The 25276-nt window shown below is 43.7% G+C and overlaps 1 protein-coding gene across 1 annotated transcript in view; it reads left to right on the top strand.

Annotated features, from left to right (window-relative positions):
• Nucleotides 1-23874, top strand: part of LOC116510340 (P2Y purinoceptor 2-like) — a 37581-nt gene extending 13707 nt beyond the window's left edge. Inside the window, exon 2 of the mRNA XM_032219851.1 lies at nt 22356-23874. Coding sequence (XP_032075742.1) covers nt 22360-23445 — 1086 coding nt within the window. The 5' untranslated portion in view covers nt 22356-22359 and the 3' untranslated portion in view covers nt 23446-23874. The remainder of the gene's footprint in view (nt 1-22355) is intronic.
• Nucleotides 23875-25276: the final 1402 nt, after the last annotated feature.

Raw genomic sequence — 25276 nt, 5'->3', positions numbered from 1 at the left:
CCGCCTTAGCCATGAAAGCTAGTTGTCTGACTATGGGCCAATCACCAGGAGACGGTGAGTTCTAGTCCCGCCTTAGACATGAGAGCTAGTTGTCTGACTATGGGCCAATCACCAGGAGACGGTGAGTTCTAGTCCCGCCTTAGCCATGAAAGCCTCTCTGGGTGACTTTGGGCCCGTTACTTTCAGCCGAGCCCACCTCACAGGGTTGTTGTGTGGGGATAATAGGAGGAAGAAAGACTATTAGCTATGCTTGCCGCCTTCAGTTATTTCCAAAGTTTACTTCCAACCTTACTCAAGTAAACAGAGAAAAGTTGAGACGTGTGATCTTGGTTATAAATGAAGAAACGCTGCCTCTCCCCACACACACACACAATTGGGGAAGCTCCAGCATCAGTGAATGACCTTAATAACCTCGAGGGGGATTTCAGCTCTGCTATTCACAAGTTTCTGTGTCAGCCTGTACGGCTTCTACTTTTCCTGCATGAGATTAACCCAGTCATTTCGATGTTGCAAAAATTGCAAAAAGTCCTTTTCTGCAGGAAAGCAGCTGCCTGCTTTAAAGCAGGGTAGCCGTAGTCTCTCGCTGGGTGGACGCTGCAACCACACTGATTCATAAGTGTCCCCTCCCTTCCTCTTACTATCTGCTGTGAGTAACACGCCCTTAATTTCACTTACATCATTCTTTGCTTCCCTTTGCAAGCTCACATTTCAAAAAATCCTTTCAAAAAGGAATGGGCTATTATTCATCCCCACGTGCCGGCATATAAATGCGCAGAAATGGCACCAAAGTTAACTTGGATTTACTGATGAACCTCGCCCTCAAATTCTTGCATCCCGCACTGGCGGTGGCCCTCGACCTATGACCACAGTTGAGTCCGAAATTTCTTTTGCTATGCAAGAGAGTTAAGCATGTTGCATCATTTTATGAATTTTCTTGGAGTGGGGGATGGATGGAGAGAGAGATAGATGATAGATAGATAGATAGATAGATAGATAGATAGATAGATAGATAGATAGATAGATAGATAGATAGATAGAGTCAGCGTCACTCCATTACATAATTAGGAAAGAAAGACTAAGAGACTCCAGATAGATAGATAGATGATAGATAGATAGATGATAGATAGATAGATAGATAGATGATAGATAGATAGATGATAGAGATGTAGATAAGAGATAGATAGATAAGAGATAGATAGATAGGAGATAGATAGATAGATGATAGAAAGATAGATAGAGATGTAGATAAGAGATAGATAGATAAGAGATAGATAGATAGTAGATAGATAGTAGATAGATAGATGATAGATAGATAGATAGATAGATAGATAGATAGATAGATAGATAGATGATAGATAGATAGATAGATAGATAGATAGATAGATAGATAGATAGATAGATGATAGATAGATAGATAGATGTAGATAAAAGATAGATAGATAAGGGATAGATAGATAGGAGGTAGATAGATGATAGATAGATAGATAGATAGATAGATAGATAGATAGATAGATAGGAGATAGATAGATAGATAGATAGATAGGTAGATAGATGATAGATAGATAGATGATAGATAGATAGATGATAGATAGATAGATAGATAGATAGATAGATAGATAGATAGATAGATAGATAGATGATAGAGATGTAGATAAGAGATAGATAGATAAGAGCTAGATAGATAGGAGATAGATAGATAGTAGATAGATAGATGATAGATAGATAGATAGATAGATAGATAGATAGATAGATAGATAGATAGGAGATAGATAGATAGATAGATAGATAGATAGGTAGATAGATGATAGATAGATAGATGATAGATAGATAGATGATAGATAGATAGATAGATAGATAGATAGATAGATAGATAGATAGATAGATAGATAGATGATAGAGATGTAGATAAGAGATAGATAGATAAGAGCTAGATAGATAGGAGATAGATAGATAGTAGATAGATAGATAGTAGATAGATAGATGATAGATAGATAGATAGATAGATAGATAGATAGATAGATAAGAGATAGATGTAGATAGATAGATAGATAGATAGATAGATAGATAGATAGATAGATAGATAGGAGATAGGAGATAGATAGATAGATAGATAGATAGATAGATAGATAGATAGATAGATAGATAGATAGATATAAGAGATAGATAGATAAGAGATAGATAGGAGATAGATGATAGATAGATAGATAAGAGATAGATGTAGATAGATAGATAGATAGATAGATAGATAGGAGATAGATAGATAGATAGATAGATAGATAGATAGATAGATAGATATAAGAGATAGATAGATAGATAAGAGATAGATAGATAGGAGATAGATGATAGATAGATAGATAGATAAGAGATAGATGTAGATAGATAGATAGATAGATAGATAGATAGATAGATAGTAGATAGATAGATAGTAGATAGATAGATAGTAGATAGATAGATGATAGATAGATAGATAGGAGATAGATAGATGATAGATAGATAGATAGATAGATAGATAGATAGATAGATAGATAGATAGATGTAGATAAAAGATAGATAGATAAGGGATAGATAGATAGGAGGTAGATAGATAGATAGATAGATAGATAGATAGATAGATAGATAGGAGATAGATAGATAGATAGATAGATAGATAGATAGATAGATAGATAGATAAGAGATAGATGTAGATAGATAGATAGATAGATAGATAGATAGATAGATAGATAGATAGGAGATAGATAGATAGATAGATAGATAGATAGATAGATAGATAGATATAAGAGATAGATAGATAAGAGATAGATAGATAGGAGATAGATGATAGATAGATAGATAGATAGATAGATAGATAGATAGATAGATAAGAGATAGATGTAGATAGATAGATAGATAGATAGATAGATAGATAGATAGATAAGAGATAGATTGATAAGAGATAGATAGATAGATAGATAGATAGATAGATAGATAGATAGATAGATAGATAGATAGGAGATAGATGATAGATAGATAGATAGATAGATAGATAGATAGATAGATAGATAGATAGATAAGAGATAGATTGATAAGAGATAGATAGATAGATAGATGATAGATAGATAGATAGATAGATAGATAGATAGATAGATAGATAGGAGATAGATGATAGATAGATAGATAGATAGATAGATAGATAGATAGATAGATAGATAGATAGATAGATATCGATGGACGGGTGGATAGGTGAATGGATGCAGATAGAGAGGGAGAGAGAAAGAGAGATACTGATAGATGGATGGACGGGTGGATGGAGAAAGAGAGAGAGAGAGAGAGATGGAGACAATGATAAATGGATTGGATAGATGGATAGGCAGACAGACAGATGGACAGGAGTCTGAGATGGTCTCAGAAGCTAATTGAAAAAGGCAACCCCCCCCCCCAGGAATGACCCCCCCCCCTAAGAACTCCTTTCCTTGCATCCCCCCCCGTGTGTGTGGAAACCCTGCCAGTGCCTTGTGATGCTTTAAGAATCTCCACCAGGGTTTCAGGAATCCTCTTAAGCTTCTTGAAGCATTATTTGATCTGCAGGCAGGGACACACCGGGTGAAGGCAGCCATTGTGTTCAGCCCGGCCTCCTCCCGTACCACGAGATCTGTGTCCGGTTGCAGAAAACATTCCTACTTTACATCCGCTTGCTAGGAGTCCTGCAAACCGGCTGACCCAGGTAGTCCTCGACTTACGACCAGAGCTGGGCCAAACAATGCCCGTTGCTAAGCAAGACAGTTGTTAAGTGAAATTTGCCCCGTTTTACGACTTCTCTTTCCACAGTGGTTAAGTGAATCCCTGCAGTTGTTAAGTGAGTCACGCGGTCGTTAAACGAATCTGGCTTCCCCGCCAACTTTGCTCGTCAGAAGGTTGCAAAAGGAGTTTATGTGACCCTAGGATTACGCCAACCGTCGTAAGTATGAGTCGGTGGCCAGCCTGGGTCGCTGCTGGTTCTGCAACCCAGGCCAAAATACCATTACTAAATACCACCCCCTCTGCACCTGCAGTGATTCACTTAACAACCGTGGCCAGGAAGGTTGTAAAACGGGGGGAAACTCACTTAACAACCGTCTTGCTTAGCAAGGGAAATTTGGGACTCCTTGGTGGTTGTAAGTTCGAGGACTAACCAGGCGAAGTAACGACAGATGGAAACTAATCAAGGAGACGCAATCTAGAAATAAGGAGGGATTTTGTGACGGGGAGGACAATTATCCAGTGGAACAACTTGCCACAAGAAGTTGTTGGTGCTCTGTCATTGGAAGCTTTTAAGAAGAGATTGTCTGAAATGGGGTAGGGTCTCCTGCCTGAGCAGGGGGTTGGACTAGATGACCTTTTGAGTCACTTCCAACTTGGTTATTCTGTTACTATTATCTGGAAACCGGGGCAAAGGAGGCCGAATTTAAAGGAACAAAATGAGAATCGAGCCGGAAGGGACCTTAGAGGTCTTCTAGTCCAACCCCAAGCTCAAGCAGGAGACCATTCAAGACAAATGACCGTCCATTCTCTTCCTCAAAACCGCCAGTGATGTATTTTTAAATAATGTAGTCTTTTAACCTTTTCCCAGTTTAAACCGGTAGTAAAAAAATTGGAAACCCACCACCGCGGAGCACCCACAACTTCTGGTGGCAAGCAGTTACACTGGTTAACTGCTCTCCCTATCAGGAAGTTTCTCCTTCATTCTAGGTTAGCTTCCTTCCTTGATGAATCAAAAACAAGAGACGAGCAGAAGGGATCTTGTAGGTCATCTAGTCCAACCCACTGTTTCCTCTTCCCGCTTTGGGTGCTTTGGAAAGCAAACTGACCTCTAGAAATCATTTAAGGGAGTCCCTTTTGCAATGACCACACTGCCCTCCTCCTGTGCAAAGGCCGGAGACTTCGGACGCTGGCATTAGGGGAGGGGAGGGAGGGGGTGGCGCTGACGCCGGCCTTGTCCCCACACAGACCCCTCCCTCCCCTCCCTGCCACGTCCCCAAATAGCCTCCTCGACCGGCGGCGTTCTTGTCGCCCGTAAATCAAAGGCAAAAGAAAAGAAACTTGAAACCGGGGCGTGTGAAATTTAGAATGCGGGCATCTAATCCCTCTCTGGAAAATGACCAGGAGGGCTCAGTCCAGCTTTGTGTAGCTACAACAGGAGGGCGGAGGGACGGCGGTGTTTGCAACTTGCACCTGCTATTTCCTCCAAGAGGTTTCCCCCTCCTGGTCATTTATTTCTCCCTCCGTCCGATTTCAGAGGCCAACACAGAACAGTGTTTCTCAACCTTGGCAACTTGAAGATGTCTGGACTTCAACTCCCAGAATTCCCCAGCCAGCATTCGCTGGCTGGGGAATTCTGGGACTTGAAGTCCAGACATCTTCAAGTTGCCAAGGTTGAGAAACACTGCAACAGAGGGAGGGGAGGGGAGAGGGGGAGGGAGGTGCCTTAAAATAGCCTAATTCGGCATTTGTCGTGACATCTGCCGTGATCCACTGGCTCTCTTCCCACTCTGGACACCCAATTGGGGTGCTGTAAAACCAGGGGGGGGGAATATTCCCCCCCCCCAATTTTGCATGTTGCAGCTACTGAAATCCTTAACACGGTTATCCATCTCTCTTTTTCTCCTACGTTTTTTTTTTGTGTGTGTGTGTTGTTGTTGTTGTTGTTGTTTGTTTAGGAGGTGTGTGTTTTGGATGTGTGTGTTGCGTTTACAGCTGACTCCTTTTGCTGGGCCTTGCAGGAAGCCCCATTGGCCCGGTGGTTAAGAAGCTGGCCTAGACGCCAGGAGACAGGGAGTTCTAGTCCTGCCTTAGGCATGAAAGAAAGCCGGATGACTTTGGGCCAATCACCAGGAGATGGTGAGTTCTAGTTCCACCTTAGGCATGAAAGCCGGCTGGGTGACTTTGGGCCAATCACCAGGAGACGGTGAGTTCTAGTTCCACCTTAGGCATGAAAGCCGGCTGGGTGACTTTGGGCCAATCACCAGGAGACGGTGAGTTCTAGTTCCACCTTAGGCATGAAAGCTGGCTGGGTGGCTTTGGGCCAATCACCAGGAGACGGGGAGTTCTAGTTCCACCTTAGGCATGAAAGCCGACTGGGTGACTTTGGGCCAATCACCAGGAGATGGTGAGTTCTAGTTCCGCCTTAGGCATGAAAGCCGACTGGGTGACTTTGGGCCAATCACCAGGAGACGGTGAGTTCTAGTTCCACTTTAGGCATGAAAGCCGGTTGGATGACTTTGGATCAATCACCAGGAGACGGTGGGTCCTAGTTCCACTTTAGGCATGAAAGCCCGCTGGGTGGCTTTGGGCCAATCACCAGGAGACGGTGAGTTCTAGTTCCACCTTAGGCATGAAAGCCGACTGGGTGACTTTTGGGCCAATTACTCTTAGCCCAACAAACTTCACAGGTTTGTTGTTAAGAGGGAAAATAGGAAGAGGAAAATTAGGTATCGCGAACGAAGGCGAATATACGTGTCCCGGGATTCACTTAACAGCAGTGGCAAGAAAGGCCATAAAGTGGGGCAGAGCTCACTCCACAGCTGCTTTGCTTGCCAATGGAAATTTTGAGCTGTGGTGTGTGTGTGTACCTGCAATCACTTCTGTTTGTTTTGTTGATAAAGATCTAAATTTTGTGTTTAACCTCCGGCATCCCACGCAATGGAGCTAAAATAGTTCCGCGCTTTGCTCATAACACCAGCACCAATAAAACCCGTAGTCCCCGACATACGACCATTCACTTAGCGACTGTTCAAACCGACAACGGGACTGAAAAAAGGGACTTTGGGCTGTTTTTCACACTTACAACCTTTCCAGTTTTCCCGTGGTCACGCGATCGAAGTTCACGCACTTGCCAACTGCTTCGTATTTATGACGGTCGCAGTGTCCCGGGGTTGCGTGATCCCCTTTTGTGACCTCCTGACGAGCAAATTCAATGGGGAAGTCAGATTCACTTAACAACCGTCTTGCTAACAACTGCAGTGATTCACTTAACAACCGTGGCAAGAAATGTCGTAAAGCGGGACAAAACACACTTAACCGCCTCGCTTAGCAACGGAAATTTGGGGCTCAGTTGTGGTCATAACCTGTACAGGTAGTCCTCGACTTACAACGGCTCATTTTAGTGAGCGTTCGAAGTTACAACAGCACTAAAAACAGGGGATTTATGCATTTTTCACACTTATGACCATCAGAGCATCCCCAGGGTCGTTTGATTGACAACTGACTCACATGTATGACGGTCGCCGTGTCCCTGGGGTTGCGGATCCCCCTTTTTGACAAGCAAAGTCGATGGGGAAGGCGGTTTCACTTAACAACCATGTTCTTAATTTAACAACTGCAGTGATTCACTTAACAACCGTGGTGAGAAAAGGTCTCAAAACGGAGCAAAGTTCCTCTTGACAAATATCTCGCTTAGCCACAGAAATCTTGGGCTCAGTTGCGGGTCATAAGTCGAGGACCAACAGTTGTAAAGTTGAAGCCGCTTGGCAGGGCTGACCAGGCGCCCTTTGCTCGCGAAATAACTCTTGGCATTTGGCGCTAGGAAAAATTCCAGACTTTGAACCCGCTTCCTGCCCTGTAACTTCCCAACCCAGCTCCCTCGATCAGCAACTCCAGTTGACCTAGAAAATAATCCAATCCGTGGATTTATTGTTCACCGCGGGTTTGGTTCTTTATTTGTGAAATGTATTTATTTATTTGCATTCCTCCCTTATTGTTTTTACAAATAATTCAAGGTGGCAAACATATCCACAGCACATTTTCCTCCTTCTGTTTCACCGCAATAACAACCTCTGAAGTGGGTTTAGGCTCAAAGAGAGGGACTGGCCCAAAGTCACCCAGCCGGCTTTCGTGCCTAAGGTAGGACTAGAACTCACCATCTCCTGGTGATGGCCCAAAGTCACCCAGCTGGTTTTCATGCTTAAGGTGGGACTAGAACTCCCAGTCTCCACTAATTGGCCTAATGTCACCCAGCTGGCTTTCATGCCTAAAGTGGAACTAGAACTCACTGTCTCCTGGTGATTGGCCCAAAGTCACCCAACTGGTTTTCATGCTTAAGGTGGGACTAGAACTCCCAGTCTTCTACTAATTGGCCTAATGTCACCCAGCTTGCTTTCATGCCTAAAGTGGGACTAGAACTCACTGTCTCCTGGTGATTGGCCCAAAGTCACCCAACTGGTTTTCATGCTTAAGGTGGGACTAGAACTCCCAGTCTCCACTAATTGGCCTAATGTCACCCAGCTGGCTTTCATGCCTAAACTGGGACTAGAAGTCACTGTCTCCTGGTGTTTGGCCCAAAGTCACCCAGCTGCCTTTCATGCCTAAAGTGGGACTAGAACTCACTGTGTCCTGGTGATTGGCCCAAAGTCACCAGCCGGCTTTCCTGCTTAAGGTGGCACTAGAATTCACTGTCTCCTGGTGATTGGCCCAAAGTCACCCAACTGGTTTTCATGCTTAAGGTGGGACTAGATCTCCCAATCTCCTACTAATTGGCCTAATGTCACCCAGCTGGCTTTCATGCCTAAACTGGGACTAGAACTCACTGTCTCCTGGTGTTTGGCCCAAAGTCACCCAGCTGCCTTTCATGCCTAAAGTGGGACTAGAACTCCCAATCTCTTAGTAATCGGCCCAAAGTCACCCAGCCAGCTTTCATGCCTAAGGTGGAACTAGAACTCACTGTCTCCTAGTAATTGGCCTAATGTCACCCAGCTGGCTTTCATGCCTAAGGCAGGACTAGAACTCACCGTCTCCTGGTGTTTGGCCCAAAATCACCCAACTGGTTTTCATGCTTAAGGTGGGACTAGAACTCCCAGTCTCCTGGTAATTGGCCTAATGTCACTCAACTGGTTTTCATGCTTAAGGTGAGATTGGAACTCCCAGTCTCCTAGTAATTGGCCTAATGTCACCCAGCTGCCTTTCATGCCTAAAGCGGGACTAGAACTCCCAGTCTCCTGGTGATTGGCCCAAAGTCACCCAGTCGGCTTTCATGGCTAACATGGGTGCTTGCATTCACCGTCTGGAAATAAGAAGAAAGGAAAATCTGCTTCCGATCGTATTGTTTTTCTGATGTAGAAAAATATTTGTAGCTTGGGTTTGAGCTGGGGCCTCCTTGATGGTCTCTAAGCTTGGCGATTTTCTTGCAGACGTTTCGTCACCTAATTAGGTAACATCATCAGCGCTAGCAGATGTGAGGTTTGCTTCCAGTTTATATATAGCCGCTTGCCCTGACTGCAGGGGTGGAGCTGTGGATTTCTCCCTGATGCTCCCTTGTTAAGATATTGCTTTGTGGATAGTTTCCCTGCTTGATTGATTGTCTTAGAAATTCCTTCATTGGGGTATTGTTTTCTGCTTGATTGTTTGTCTGGTGTTAATCCCTGCTTATCTTGGTGTTGTGGTCTTTTAATTGTCTCACTGGAATTGCGACTCTTTCAGATTGCTCTTTTGAATGGCGTGTAAATTGGGTTTATGGAATCAACCTTGCGAGGTAGACCAAACAGGAAACACAACTAGGTGGCTATACAGACAGCCCTCGACTTACAACCATTCATTTAGTGACAGTTCGAAGTTACGACACCAGGAACCGTTTTTCACACTTAACGACCGTTGCCGCATCCCCATGATCACATGGCCAAAATTCAGACACTTGGCAACGGACTCATATTTACGACGGTTTCGGTGTCCCGGGTGTCGTACGATTCCGTTTTGTGACCCTCTGACGAACAAAATCAACGGGGAAACCCAGATTCACTTAACACCCGTATTGCTAACTTAACCCACCGCAGTGATTAACTGAACATCTTTGGCAAGAAAGGTTGTAAAATGGGGGAAGCCTCACTTAACAACTGCCTTGCTTAGTGATAGAAATGTTGGGATCAATTGTGATCATAAGTCAAGGACTAATTATGTCAGCAGATTCTTGTAAGTCTGAAAGTCGAAATCTCCCTCCTGCCTCTTTTACAGCCTGAGAAACTTTCTCCAGCCATTATACAGCTGTGGTCCACGTCCTCTCTTATCTAACCACTCCCTAGGCTGCATTTCTTCACCCAGTCTCCCAAGGTCTTTGCCACATATCATTGCAACATCTGACTCTATATAAAAGCCAAATACCCCTCACTCATCACGAAATCTCCAGAACTGTAAATCCTACAAACTTGAAATTTAGATTGTATGTTCCTCTTGGCTTCTAGGTGCTCACTAAGAAATGATTTTTTGAAATGACCATCCAATCATTAGTATTTCTTATGCAGTATTATATTAGCAAGCTCTGATGCTGAGATAGAGATTCTACTCCCCCTCCCCACCTGAAAAGAACTCTGTTCCAACTGCCAGTTGCCTTATATTAACGTGCTCTGATTCTAAGGAGTTAGACGTTCTACTCCCCCGCCCCACCTGAAAAGAACTCTGTTCCAACTGCCAGTTGCCTTATATTAACGTGCTCTGATTCTCAGGAGTTAGACGTTCTACTCCCCCGCCCCACCTGAAAAGAACTCTGTTCCAACTGCCAGTTGCCTTATAATTAACACGCTTTGATGCTACCCCTTCACTAAACTGGGAGTCGGCGTGGCCAGCACATGACTCATCCAGCCTGTGGGCTGGGAGTTTAGACATTCTACTCAGTGGAATGGAATTCAAAATTTTTTACTACCAGTTCTGAAGGCGTAGCTTTGTGAATGTGACTTTGTGGGCATGACAGGGGAAAGGTTACTGCAAAATCCCCATTCCCTCACCACTCTACTAACCTGCTTTCAAGCTTTGTTCCCTTGTTCAGGCCAACAAAAAAAAAAAGATCAGCTGGGAGGCAGTGGCCCAGCCTATTTGCTGGGTCTCCGAACTACTCGAAATTTCCGCTACCGGTTCTCCAGAACCTGTCAGAACTGGCTGAATAACACCTCTGATTCTACTCCCCCTCCTCACCTGAAAAGACTCTGTTCCAACTGCCAGTTGCTTTACATTAACCAAGCCCGATCACATTGTTTCATAGCTGAAGCACGAGTATCCAGCTAGTATAGAATAAATCATCCATGCTGCAACATAAATGAGGTTTGAAATAAACAATTTTCCAAAATCACAGTCTTTACGGGGGTCTCCTAACCTCCTAGAAACCCCTTCCCCCCCAAATCCTACGAGTGAATTTTGCTGTTAATAGCAGCCAAGAACCGGAGCGGCTTCTGGTTTGCTATCTTAACTGAGCCAAATAACATTCCCACCCCCCTATCCGCTCTCATTAGCCTTGGGAATAGCCTAAAAAAAAATATTTCAGCTACTTGGAAGTCAAAACACATATTTGACCAATGTGGTGTGTGGTTATTCCTGCCCTCCCGGGCCTCAGATAGTTGAGGAATAGAATCAGAGACGGGTATTACTGGATAATAAATAATAAAGAGATAACAAAGGCTAAAACGCTGCCGTATATCCAAAACAACTCAGAAAAAACTAACAATGATAGCCGCATTGCAAGCCTAATGATTCCAGCTCTCCAAAACAGCAAACCAAAAGACCCATCAGCCCCAGCGGAAAGCACAGGGCTTATCTACAACAGGGCTCCCCAGCCTTGGCGACTTTAAGCCTGGCGGACTTCAATTCCCAGAATTCCTCCGCCGGCAAGGTTGGAGATCCCTAATCTACAACATGGAATATACAACATGGAATATACAACACGCAACGCAGGACAAACCATCAGAAGACTATCAGAGCACATCAAATTTATTATCCCCAGAGATTTATGTCAACCTGATACATCGGTATATACCTGCACATCCTTAATACGTCACTATAAAGATGCACCTGGACATATCTCAGGAATACATCAGCAAAAGTATTCTGTAAACATGCCTGTTCGGATTTCTGTGCCAGGCTGCGCCTCCCATCTTTACAACAGGGCAAAGTTCAATTGATAGCCCTTGCATAAGATAAATTTTATATAGAATTAGAATTTGAATAGAATAAGAATAGAATAGATAATGGAATAGAATACAATAGAATAGAGAATGGAATAGAATAGAATAAGAATAGAATAGAGAATGGAATAGAATAGAATAGAATAGAGAATGGAATAGAATAGAGAATAGAATAGAATAAGAATAGACTAGAGAATGGAATAGAATAGAATAAGAATAGAATTGGAATGGAATAGAATAGAATAGAGAATGGAATAGAACAGAATAAAATAAGAATAGAATAGAAAAGAGAATAGAATAAGAATAGAATAGAGACTGGAATAGAATAAGAATAGAATAGAGACTGGAATAGAATAAGAATAGATTAGAATAGAATAGAGAATGGAATAGAAGAGAATAGAATAAGAATAGAATTGGAATGGAATAGAATAGAATAGAGAATGGAATAGAATAGAATAGAATAGAATAGAGAATGGAATAGGGAATAGAATAGAGAATTAAATAGAATAGAATAGAATAAGAATAGAATAGGAATGGAATGGAATAGAATAGAAAATGGAATGGAATAGAATAAAATAGAGAATGGAATAGGGAATAGAATAGGATAGGAAGAATAGGGAATGGTAGAATAGAATAGAATAGAAAATGGAATAGAATAGAATGGAATAGGGAATAGAACAGAATAGAACAGAACATAATATGGAATGGGAATGAGAATGGAATGGAATAGAACAGAACAGAACAGAATTCTTTATTCGCCAATTGTGATTGGACACACAAGGAATTTGTCTTTGGTGCAGAAGATGCTCTCGGTGTCCAGAAAAAGACAAGCTACATTCGTCAAGAATCATAAGGTACACCACTTAATGATAGCCATAGGGTACAAATAAGCAATCAGGAAGCAATCAATATAAACCATAAGGATGGAAGCAATAAAGTCACAATCCTGCAGTCATAAGTGGGAGGAGACGGGTGATAGGAACGATGAGAAGACTAATAGTAACAGTAATGCAGCCTTAGTTTGACAGTGGGGAGGGAATTATTTGTTTAGCAGAGTGATGGCGTTCAGTGTCCTTGTGTCTAGTTGTTTTGGTGTGCAGTGCTCTATAGCGTCGTTTTGAGGGTAGGAGTTGAGACAATTTATGTCCAGGATGCGAGGGGTCTGTAGATATTTTCATGGCCCTCTTTTTGACTCCTGCAGTGCGCAGGTCCTCAACGGAAGGCAGGTTGGCAGCCATGGTTTTTTCTGCAGTTCTGATTATCCTCTGAAGTCTCCGTCTGTCTTGTTGGAATATACCTCATTAAAGAAGTAGTTAAACAAATCACTCTAGTTGTTAAGTGAACCACAGTTGTTAAGTGAATCCAGCTTCCTCCGTTGTCTTTGCTGGTTAGAAGCCCTCTGGTCAGGTTGCAAAACACAATTACATGACCCTTCAACTATCATAAATACCTGGTGCTTGACAAGCGTCTGAATTTTGATCAAGTGACAGTCATAATTGTGAGGACCGGCCCTAAGTCTCCCTTTTCAGTGCCGTTGTAAGCTTGAATGTTGTTAAACAAGTGGTTATAAGTCAAGGATTAATACTTTCCTAGTGGAGAATTCTGGGAGTTGAAGTCTCCACAGGTACCGATTCCAATTTGGGAAGTTAAGGGACTGACTGGGTGAACTTCCAAATTATCCACATCAGCAAATGTGATTTTAAAAAAAATCAACCTCCAAAGTTCAGCTTTTGTTGTTGGAAAAGCCAAGGTGTGTGTTTGTGTAGGGAAGTGTGATTGTCGATCGTTTTATGAGGAAGGTGTGCCCCTCACGCCTGTGTGCAAAAGGAGGAACCGTATCTCATAAACCACTAGGAACGCTGAGACACGTTCGGATGTTAGGTTTATGATCTCACAGAATGTGCCGACAATGTCAAAGTGACAATAAGCTTTTTTTTTTTTTAAGACTCAGAATAACTTTATGGTCACTTTCAATGTATGCAAATTGGCATGCCTTAAAATCAGTTTTCGTTGCAGTCAGCTGTCAAATATGCACCACTTCCAATAGACTCCAAATAAACAGGACAAAATATAAATACCAAATTATACAAATAACCACATATATGATACCGAGAAACAGCACAGTCTAATTCAGATGTATACACGATTTCTTGATTTGTGTGGGTCCTTGTTCCTCCTAGCATGTCTGGTTTAATGAAAAGAAGGACTAGGGGAGACATGATAGGAGTCTTCCAATATCTCAGGGGTTGCCCCAAAGAAGAGGGAGTCAAGCTATTCTCTAAAGCACCTGAAGGCAGGACAAGAAGCAATGGGTGGAAACTAATCAAGGAGAGATCCTTCCTTCTTCCTTCCTTCTTCCTTCCCACCTTCCTTCCCTCCCACCTTCCTTCCTTCCAATATCTCAGGGGTTGCCCCAAAGAAGAGGGAGTCAAACTATTCTTCAAAGCAGCAGAAGGCAGGATAAGGAGCAATGGGTGGAAACTAATCAAGGAGAGAGCCTTCCTTATCTTCTTCTCTCCTTCCTCCCTTCTCTCTTCCTGTCTCTCCTTCCTTCGCCCCTTCCTTCCACCCTCCCTTCTCTCCTTTCTTCCCATCTTTCTTCTCTCCTTCCTTCCTACCTTCCTTCCCTCCCACCTTCCTTCCTTCCACCCTCCCTTCTCTCCTTCTTCCCATCTTCCTTCTCTCCTTCCTTCCTACCTTCCCTCCCACCTTCCTTCCTTCCAGTATCTCAGGGGTTGCCCCAAAGAAGAGGGTGTCAAACTTCTCCAAAACACCTGAGGGCAGAACAAGAAGCAATGGGTGGAAACTAATCAAGGAGAGAGCCTTCCTTATCTTCTTCTCTCCTTCCTCCCTTCTCTCTTCCTGTCTCTCCTTCCTTCGCCCCTTCCTTCCACCCTCCCTTCTCTCCTTTCTTCCCACCTTTCTTCTCTCCTTCCTTCGCCCCTTCCTTCCCTCCCTCCTTGCTTCCTTCCACCCTCCCTTCTCTCCTTTCTTCCCATCTTCCTTCTCTCCTTCCTTCCTACCTTCCTTCCCTCCCACCTTCCTTCCTTCCACCCTCCCTTCTCTCCTTTCTTCCCAACTTCCTTCTCTCCTTCCTTCCTACCTTCCTTCCTTCCCTCCCACCTTCCTTCCTTCCAATATCTCAGGGGTTGCCCCAAACAAGAGGGAGTCAAGCTATTCTCCAAGGCACCTGAGGGCAGAACAAGAAGCAATGGGTGGAAACTAATCAAGGAGAGATCCTTCCTTCTTCCTTCCTTCTTCCTTCCTTCTTCCTTCCCACCTTCCTTCCCTCCCACCTTCCTTCCTTCCAATATCTCAGGGGTTGCCCCAAAGAAGAGGGAGTCAAGCTATTCTCCAAGGCACCTGAGGGCAGGACAAGAAGCAATGGGTGGAAACTAATCAAGGAGAGGAGCAACCTGGAATTAAGGAGGAATTTATTGATTTATTTATAAAATAGCACATTGCCGCCTATTTGCACATGGCGATTCAATTTCCTTTTACCTCGATCAGGGTTTGACAGCATGGCTGCCAATGGAGCATTCACTGACTGTCCATAAAAGTATGTGTTTATTTAGCATATGTCCATTCTTTACATTGGTTTATTACCTGGCACAACCTGTTCAGCTCCCTTTTCAAGAGATTTTAAAATCTCAGCTTCTCTGGTATCCAGCCCGCCTTATCTCTGCATAATCTCAGGCCACAAGAACCTGGAAAAAGTAGGGAAGGAAAAAGGAACGACGAAACAATAAAACCTAAGTAGGATCTATGAAGAAGCAACCAAAGGAAGAATGGGAGGGAATGTAAGAGTAGGAAAGAGGGGAGGAATGGGAAGAAGAGGGGAAGGGTAAAGGGGAGGAAGGGGAAGGAGAGAAGGGAAAGGAGAGGAGGAAGGAAAGAAGGAGAGAAGAAAGAGAAGAAAGGGGGGTAGGAAGGAGGGAGGGAAGGAGGGAGGGAAGCAAGGAGGAAAGGAAGGAGGGAAGGAAGGAGAGAAGGAGAGAAGAAAGGAGGGAAGGAAGGAGGGAAGGAAGGAGAGAAGAAAGGAGGGAAGGAAGGAGGGAATGTAGGAGAGAAGGAAGGGGGGAAGGAAGGAGGAAAGGAAGGGGGAAAGGAAGGAGAGAAGGAGAAAAGAAAGGAGGGAAGGAAGGAAGGAGGGAAGGAAGGAGGGAAGGAGGGAAGGAGAGAAGGAGGGAAGGGGAAGGAGGGAGGGAAGGAAGGAGGGAAGGAAGGGGAGTAGGAGAGAAGAAACGAGGGAAGGAAAGAGGGAGGGAGGGAAGAAGAAGTAGGACCGTTGTAAGATAAGATGGATCTATGGGATGTTAAAAAAGCAATCTTCAAGTATATTGTCAACTGTAGGGGAAAATTGTTATATATACATATTATTAATAGCAGTTATGAGATCATATAATTCTGAATGTATATATGAAATTGATAAAATAAAATAATTTTTTTAAAAAAAAAATTACAAATAGTCCTGCACTTACAACAATTTGTTTAGTGACCGTTGCAAGTTACAACGGCCCTTCACTTGGGGCAGCCGTGCAAACCTCCCCAGGAGATGCACTGGGGACTCCAAAGTCCAAAATACCCAGCTGTAAGCCAACCAGGGAGGTGTAGTCCTAGGACATCTGGAGCAAAATGCCCAAATGACTATGAGTTCCAGGGTGGTAATTCTCTAATCGTCCTGCCCTTGTTGCAGTTAGTTGTGAAGCTGTGTCTGACCCATCGTGACCCCATGGACCACGTTCCTCCAGGCCTTCCTGTCCTCTCCCATCCTCTGGAGTCCATTGAAGCTCACGCCGACTGCTTTGGTGACTCCATCCAGCCACCTCCTTCTCTGCCGTCCCCTTCTTCTTCTTCTGCCCTCCATCGTTCCCAGCATGAGGCTCTTCTCCAGGGAGTCCTTCTTCCTTCTCCTTAGGTGGCCAAAGTCTTTGAGTTTCCTCTTCAGGATCTTCTAAAGAGCAGTCAGGGTTGATCTCCTCTAGGACTGACCAGTTGGATGGCCTTGCCGTCCAAGGGACTCAATGCAGGAGTCTTCTTCTCCAGCACCAGAGTTCAAAGGCCTCCATTCTTTGGCCCTCAGCCTTCCTTCTGGTCCAATATATTAGACGTCTCCAAACTTAGCAACGTTAAGTCTTGTGGACTTCAACTCCCAGAATTCCCTAGCCAGCCATGATTGCTAGCTGGGGAATTCTGGGAGTTGAAGTCCACAAGTCCTAAAGTTGCCAAGTTTGGAGACATCTAATACATTGGACCACAAGGAAGGCCTCCATTCTTTGGCGCTCAGCCTTCCTTATGGTCCATCTTCCACAGCCATCCATGGCAACTGGGAAAACCATAAGCCTTGACTGGACACACTTTTGATTGGCAGGGTGATGTCTCTGCTTTTTAGGATGCTGTCTAGATTTCCCATCGCTTTCCTCCCCAAGAGCAAGCGTCTTTTGATTTCTTAATTTCCCTGCAATTAGGACCCTATTAATCTTCACTGCTGGGTGGAAACTGGAGGCATCGAAATGCCACACACACACACACACACACACACACACACACACACACACAGCCCATAGCCGTTGTGCTGTGCTGGCAGAATTGTGGTTGCCTACTCAAGTTTTGTTAGAGGAAAAATCTTCTCCGGGGGGAATCTGGTTTTGTGGCCAAGAAGAAGAACACAACTGTGCCAATGTTCTCTCTCTTCCCAGGGTCTGGAAAAGGATGATTTTAAGCATAATTTTTCAAACTTGGCCAAGTTTTTGTGACCGGCAGGAAATTAATTTTGGAACAACCCATCATCCTCATCCAATGTATTGTAGTACAAGCTCATTTAGCGACCGAAGATACAACAGCACTGAAAAAATGTGATGTACGGTTATTTTTCACACCTGAAAAACTCCCATGGTCACGTGATCTATATTCGGATGATGCTTGGCAACTGACTCGTGTTTATGACGGTCCTGGGGGGTCACGCGATCCCCTTTTGCGACTTTCCGACAAGAACAGCCAGGTTCACTGAGCGACGGTGTTACTGACTGAACAGCTGCGGTGATTCCTTTAACAACCGTGGGAAGAAAGGTGCTAAAATGGGGCAATGCTCACTTAATAACTGCCTTGCTTAGCCATGGGAATGTTGCGCTCTGTTTTGGTCATAAGCCGAGGACTAGCTATAAGCGGCAAAGGATCTGGGGTTTTTTTGTTTCTTCTGTTTTCCTACCCAGCTAAAGCAGGAGAAAGTCAGCTCACGAACCAACACAAATGTCCTCATTATCCAACTCTCACGTGCCAGTGGAAAATGTCACCAGAATGCCAGGAGAATTTCCCTTCTGCCCCCTGTGCCGAAACTCACAGCTCCTTCCCAGCCTGGTGAATTAAGCCCCCGTGGCCACATTTGCAAACGCCGGGCATGCAAAATGCCAAGGCTGGCCCTGCGAAGGCAGCGAGGAGGCCATGGCTCAGCTATCCTCAAACAGTGGCGGATTGTGAAGCCGACAACACCCCCCCACAATCCAGGCCACCCGGGGGCCACCTAGAGACAATGCCAGCCTTGTTGCCACTCACAAAGCGTAGAATCCCTGCGGAAAAGAGGAATGCGGCATGAACCCAAAATAATAATAATAATAATAATCCAGGCATTTTGCCGCTTCAAACTCTTAATTTCTTTATTCTTTCGTTCAGCATTTGGAGGGCTAAAGGCGTCCTTGAAAATACAGGGGAGTCCTCGCTTTACGACCACCACGGAGGTCAAAGTTTCTGTTGTTAAGTGAGGCATTTGTTAAGGGAGTACAGGTAATATCTTGATTTACAAACCTTTGTTTAGTGGGTGTCCAAAGTTATATCCGCATTGAAAAAAAAGGGACGTACGACCGTTTTTCACATTTACGACCGTTGTGGCATCCCCGTGGTCACGTTGATCAAAATCCGGGGGCTGGTCAACCGGTATGTACGGGGATTCCTCGACTTATGACCACCATGGAGCTCGTAATTTCTGTTGCTTAAGGGAGACACTTGTTAAGTGAGTCTTGCTCCATTTTACGACCTTTCAGGCCACAGTCGTTAAGTGAATCACTGCAGTTGATAAGCTAATGTTAAGCGAATCTTGCTTCTCCATGGACTTTGCTTGTCTGAAGGTCATAAAAGGGGATCATGTGACCCCTGGGACATTGCAACCATCGTAAATACGAGTCAGTTACCAAGCATTTGAATTTTCATCATTTGACCCTGGGATATGCAATCATAAGAGTGAAAAATAGGTAGGTAGGTAGATGAGATAGATAGATAGATAGATAGATAGATAGATAGATAGATAGATAGATGGATGGATGGATGGATGGATGGATGGATGGATGGATGGATGGATGGATGGATGGATGGATGGATAGACAGGTGGATAGAAGATAGATAGATAGATAGATAGATAGATAGATAGATAGATAGATAGATAGATAGATAGATGATAGATAGATAGATAGATAGATAGATAGATAGATGGATGGAAGGATAGACAGGTGGATAGAAGATAGATAGATAGATGATAGATAGATAGATAGATAGATAGATAGATAGATGATAGATAGATAGATAGATAGATAGATAGATAGATAGATAGATAGATAGATAGATGATAGATGGATGGATGGATGGATGGATGGATGGAAGGATAGACAGGTGGATAGAAGATAGATAGATAGATAGATAGATAGATGATAGATAGATAGATAGATAGATGATAGATAGATAGATAGATAGATAGATAGATGATAGATAGATAGATAGATAGATAGATAGATGGAAGGATAGACAGGTGGATAGAAGATAGATAGATAGATAGATAGATAGATAGATAGATAGATAGATAGATAGATGGAAGGATAGACAGGTGGATAGAAGATAGATAGATAGATAGATAGATAGATGATAGATAGATAGATAGATAGATGATAGATAGATAGATAGATAGATAGAAGATAGATAGATAGATGATAGATAGATAGATAGATAGATAGATAGATAGATAGATAGATGATAGATAGATAGATAGATAGATAGATAGATAGATAGATAAGAGATAGGTAGGTAGGTAGGTAGGTAGGTAGGTAGGTAGGTAGGTAGGTAGGTAGATAGATAGATAGATGATAGATAGATAGATAGATAGATAGATAGATAGATAGATAGATAGATAGATAAGAGATAGGTAGGTAGGTAGGTAGGTAGGTAGGTAGGTAGGTAGGTAGGTAGATAGATAGATAGATAGATAGATAGATAGATAGATAGATAGATAGATAGATAGATAGATAGATGGAATTCTTTATTGGACATGTCCACCACATATGATAATATGAACCAGAAACTTGCTTACACTTCCAACAATTAGCCGATCTGCCTTTATACATTTTCCCCAGTCTTTCTGGAGCAAACCCGCCTGCCTGTCGCGTCCAGTAATTCGGGTCCGTGCGGAGGGTGATCTTTTCGCCTCCTTCAGCATCTTCTCACGCGCTGCAACAGCTGGCGAGTATCTTTGGAGAGTTAATCATTGCAGTGCAAAACCCGGAAAGAGACGTTTAGAGACAGGATAGCACACACTGAAGGAATGTGAATTGTGCAATTCCCCGAGACTTTGTCGTGTTTGCTGTGACACCCTCCCCCCCCCCCCCCCCCCCCCCGCGATATGTGGTGCAAGGGCACACACCTTCGCAACCTAGAAGTTTCTGCGTTCAAAACGGAAGCTGAATGTATGCCACGTTCTCGCTGAATTTCAGATAACCAAAGCCAATTTGAGAACCCGGGGCAAATTGTCTACCAAAACACAGGTGGTCCTCGACTTATGATCACACTTGCGCCCCAGACGTCCCTTGCTAAGTGAGACATCTGCTGAGCGAGCTCTGTCCCATTTTGCAACCTTTCTTGACGCGGTTGTTAAGCGAATCAGGGCAGCCGTTAAGCTAGTCACACAGTTGTTAAGTGAATCTGATTTCCTCATTGTCTTTGCTTGACAAACCCCCCCCCCCCAGGACACTGCGGCCGTCATAAATATGAGTCAAGCACCTGGATTTTGACCACATTCGCCATAGCGATGTCGCAAAGTGTGAAAAACAGTAGTAAGTCCCTTTTTCCGGTGCTGTTGGAATTTGAACGGTCAGTAAATGAACTGCTGTAAGTCAAGGACTAGCTGTAAAGTTGCCCATAAAGCAACATTAGGAAGAAGAAAAAACCCTGGGAAGAGAAGGCAACAGGTTTTGTGCAGTTTTGCAAGCCTCTTGGGTCACGGATAGGAATCGAAAGATAAATATGAATAATAAAGGTAAATAATAGAACTGCCATCTCTTGTGCCACAATGTTGACATCACTAATAGATTTTGTTCTATCCTGGGGAGGGTTGGTAAAATCACGGCCGTGCCAGGTTCTTCACCCCGGATACACATAAAAATCAAACAGAGTTTTGTTCACACCATTTCAGCCACCATTCTTGACTCACTCCTTTCTTTCTTTCTTTCTTTCTTTCTTTCTTTCTTTCTTTCTTTCTTTCTTTCTTTCTTTCTTTCTTTCTTTCTTTCTATCTATCTATCTATCTATCTATCTATCTATCTATCTATCTATCCTTCCATCCATTATCTGTCTGTCTGTCTGTCTATCTATTTATCATCTATCAATTATCTTTATCATATCTCTCTAATCTTTCTCTCTCTATCATCTGTCTGTCTATCTATCTATCTATCTATCTATCTATCTATCTATCTCTATCCATCCATCCTTCCATCCATTGTCTGTCTGTCTGTCTCTCTCTCTAGCTCTTCATTTATCACCTATCAATTATCTTCATCATATCGCTCACATCTCATTCTCTCTCAATCATCTATCTATCTATCTATCTATCTATCTATCTATCTATCTATCTATCTATCTATCTATCTATCTATCTATCCATTATCATCCATCCATCATCTATCCATCCATCCATCCATCCATCCATCCATCTATCTATCTCTATCTCTATCCATTATCTATCTATCCATCCATCATCTATCTATCTATCTATCTATCTATCTATCTATCTATCTATCTATCTATCTATCTATCTATCTATCCATCCATTATCATCCATCCATCATCCATCCATCCATCCATCCATCCATCTATCTATCTATCTATCTATCTATCTATCTATCTATCTATCTATCTATCTCTATCTCTATCCATTATCTATCTATCCATCAATCCTCTAACTATCTATCCATCCATCCATCCATCCATCCATCCATCATCTTTCTATCTTTCTATCTTTCTATCTTTCTATCTTTCTATCTTTCTATCTTTCTATCTTTCTATCTTTCTATCTTTCTATCTATCTTTCTTTCTATCTATCTATCCCTCCCTTCCTCCTTCCCTCATTCTCTCCCCAAAGCCAGGGAAGCATCCTGTGTGAATGCCACTCTGTTCCCTTGCTAACCTTCCTCCCTCTGCTTTCCTCCCAAGGGCGATGGAGAACGTCACCTTCCTGATGACCTCCGTGAACTCCTGCCTCAACTCCTCCTCGGAGGCCGGCTGTGGCGAGGAGGAGCACCCTTACAAGTGCAAGTTCAACGAGGACTTCAAGTACATCCTCCTGCCCGTCTCCTACAGCATCGTCTTCGTGGTGGGCCTGACCCTCAACCTGCTGGCCCTCTACGTCTTCCTCTTCCGCATCAAGACCTGGAACACCTCCACCACCTACATGTTCAACCTGGCGGTGTCCGACCTGCTCTACGTCGTCTCTTTGCCGTTGCTGGTCTACTACTACGCCATGGAGGACAACTGGCCCTTCAGCGTGGCCTTGTGCAAGATCGTCCGCTTCCTCTTCTACACCAACCTTTACTGCAGCATCCTCTTCCTCCTCTGTATCAGCGGCCACCGTTTCATGGGCGTCTGCCTCCCGCTGAGGTCCCTGGAGTGGGGCCAGGTCCGCTACGCCCGGTGGGTGTCCGCCATCGTCTGGTTGGTGGTGATCGCCTGCCAGTCGCCGGTCCTCTTCTTTGTCACCACCAGCCAGAGGGGCGACAGCATCACCTGCCACGACACCTCCTCCAAGGAGCTCTTCGACCAATTCCTCATCTACAGTTCGGTGATGTTGGCCCTCCTCTTCTGCATCCCTTTCCTTCTCCTCATCATCTGCTACTGCATGATGGCGCGGAAGCTCCTCCAGCCCACGCGGGGCATCTCCCGCATGTCGAGCTCCAAGAAGAAGTCCGTGAAGATGATCCTCATCGTCATGCTGGTCTTCATCATTTGTTTCCTGCCCTTCCACATCACCCGTACTCTGTACTACTCCTTCCGCAGCTGGGACCTCAGCTGCCCCACGTTGGACGCCATCAACATGGCCTACAAACTCACCCGCCCTCTGGCCAGCACCAACAGCTGCCTGGACCCCATCCTGTACTTTTTGGCCGGGCAAAAATTTGTCAAGTTTGCTTGCCCGCAGACCGCAGCGAAAAACGGTACCCAGTCGGGGACGAGTACCATTCCCCATAGCAACTTCCGGGGCCGAGATAACGTAGCCATGAAAACCAAACACACAGCGGCATCGTAGGCGGTCTCGTTTCTAACGTTTCCTGCAAATATTTTCTTTTCGGCAAGATGCCGATAAGAGGAACGAGAATCTTCCGAAATCCTGCAAAGGTGTTTTCCCACCAATGTTGGTACGAAAAACCACTATTTAAATGACTTTTTAAAAAGAAGGACAGAGAGCAGAACGCTCTTAAGCACTTGTCTAAGTTTCCAAGATTGCATGTTACACTATAGAAGGTCACTTGTCCATACAACAAGAAGAGATTATCTCTTGGGAAAATATAATTTAATGTAAATTAAGACATTGGCTGGGTTCACACGGCATGGAAACTGGGTCAAAGTGTGGCTTGGCAGGACAAGAAACCAGAATGGGCCGGCAATAGCTGACACCGAGGTCTTACCGCTTCCTTGTGTCAGAGTCTGTTGCATAACTTCAAATCCAGAAGCACAGACAGATAACTGATGCAGCAGGATTCATTAACTTCCTTATCTACATAAGAATAGATGAATAAATGTACAATACCAACAGGTGGTTCTTCCAAGTAAAGATGAGGCAGGAGAGATACAGGCAAACCCAAGCAGTTAGTTTCATAGCAAACAAGAACAGGCAGACGGCTAGTTTACTTCACAGAGCAGCAGACTGCTTAAGTTTCTGTTTCAATTCTCTGCACAGGCTCAGATCTGTTTAAGCTCCCATTGGCTGACTTAGTTGCTGTTGCCTATTCATTGGCTGACCTTGTTCCCATGTCTCTCCCAGTCATGAATATTTTAACACCTTGTTCCTGAATATTGTAATGTTTTCCTTTGCAATTATGGATAATTTCCCCTTTATTAATGTCCCTTCGAGACATTTTGGAAGGGTTTTGCTTTGGAAAGATGGAGCAGAATAAAAATAGCAGTTGTGCTGATTTAGTAATATAGAGCAGTAACAATCGTCCTTTGTGGGAATTCAACCACTTGAAAGCAGAGGCCTTTTATAATAAAATGTCTGCGTTCAAATGCCACTGACTGGACGCTGATTTTTGGCTGAAATAGACTAACATGCTTGTGTTCCTACAATGTTAACATGTTGGGGTGAACCAAGCCATCGTGTTAAGTCATTCTGACTGAGTTTACACAACATGTTTTAACTCAGTTAAGGGAAGACCTATGAACACTTCGTTCATACAACTTGCTAAATTGAATTAGCGTTAACCTTGATAGGGTTTTTTTGGTGGCTAAAGGTGGAGCGTTAAAGTTTACTACGCCAGGTTAATCTAGGGGAGACATTGATAGCAATTTTCCAATATTTGAGGGGCTGCCCCAAAGAAGAGTGGGGAGGGGTCAACCTATTCTCCAAAGCACCTGAAGGCAGGACAAGAAGCAACGGATGGAAACTAAGGAAGGCGAGAAGCAACTTTGGAACGGAGGAGGAATTTCCTGACAGAAGAATTAACCAGTGGAACGACTTGCCTCCAGAAGTTGTGGGTGCTCCATCCGTGGAGGCTTTTAAAGAAGAGATTGGACAGCCATTTGTCTGAAATGGCCTAGGATCTCCTGCTTTCGCGGGGGGTTGGACTAGAAGACCTCCAAGGTCCCTTCCGATTCTGTTGCTCTGTTACTCTGGTTCGATCGCATAGTGTGCGTAGTGTGAAGTTTTAGGCAATGTGATTTATCTGTTGCGTCGCAATCCGTGATGTGAGCAATATCACTGAGTTCTCTTGATTTTAAGAGGTTACCTGAATTTATAATATTGCACTGATAAGTGATAATGCATGCCGCAAATAATGCATAGTATTCATTAACCCCTTCCCACTGGGAAAGCCTTAACCTTAATATTATTTTCTACAGAATTGGAATATAAATTAAAAAAA

The sequence above is a fragment of the Thamnophis elegans genome, chromosome 6, assembly GCF_009769535.1.
Source record: "Thamnophis elegans isolate rThaEle1 chromosome 6, rThaEle1.pri, whole genome shotgun sequence".
NCBI classification, from domain to species: domain Eukaryota; kingdom Metazoa; phylum Chordata; class Lepidosauria; order Squamata; family Colubridae; genus Thamnophis; species Thamnophis elegans.
Note: the sequence above shows the minus strand (reverse complement) of the source record. Positions and strands in the feature narration are given on the sequence as shown.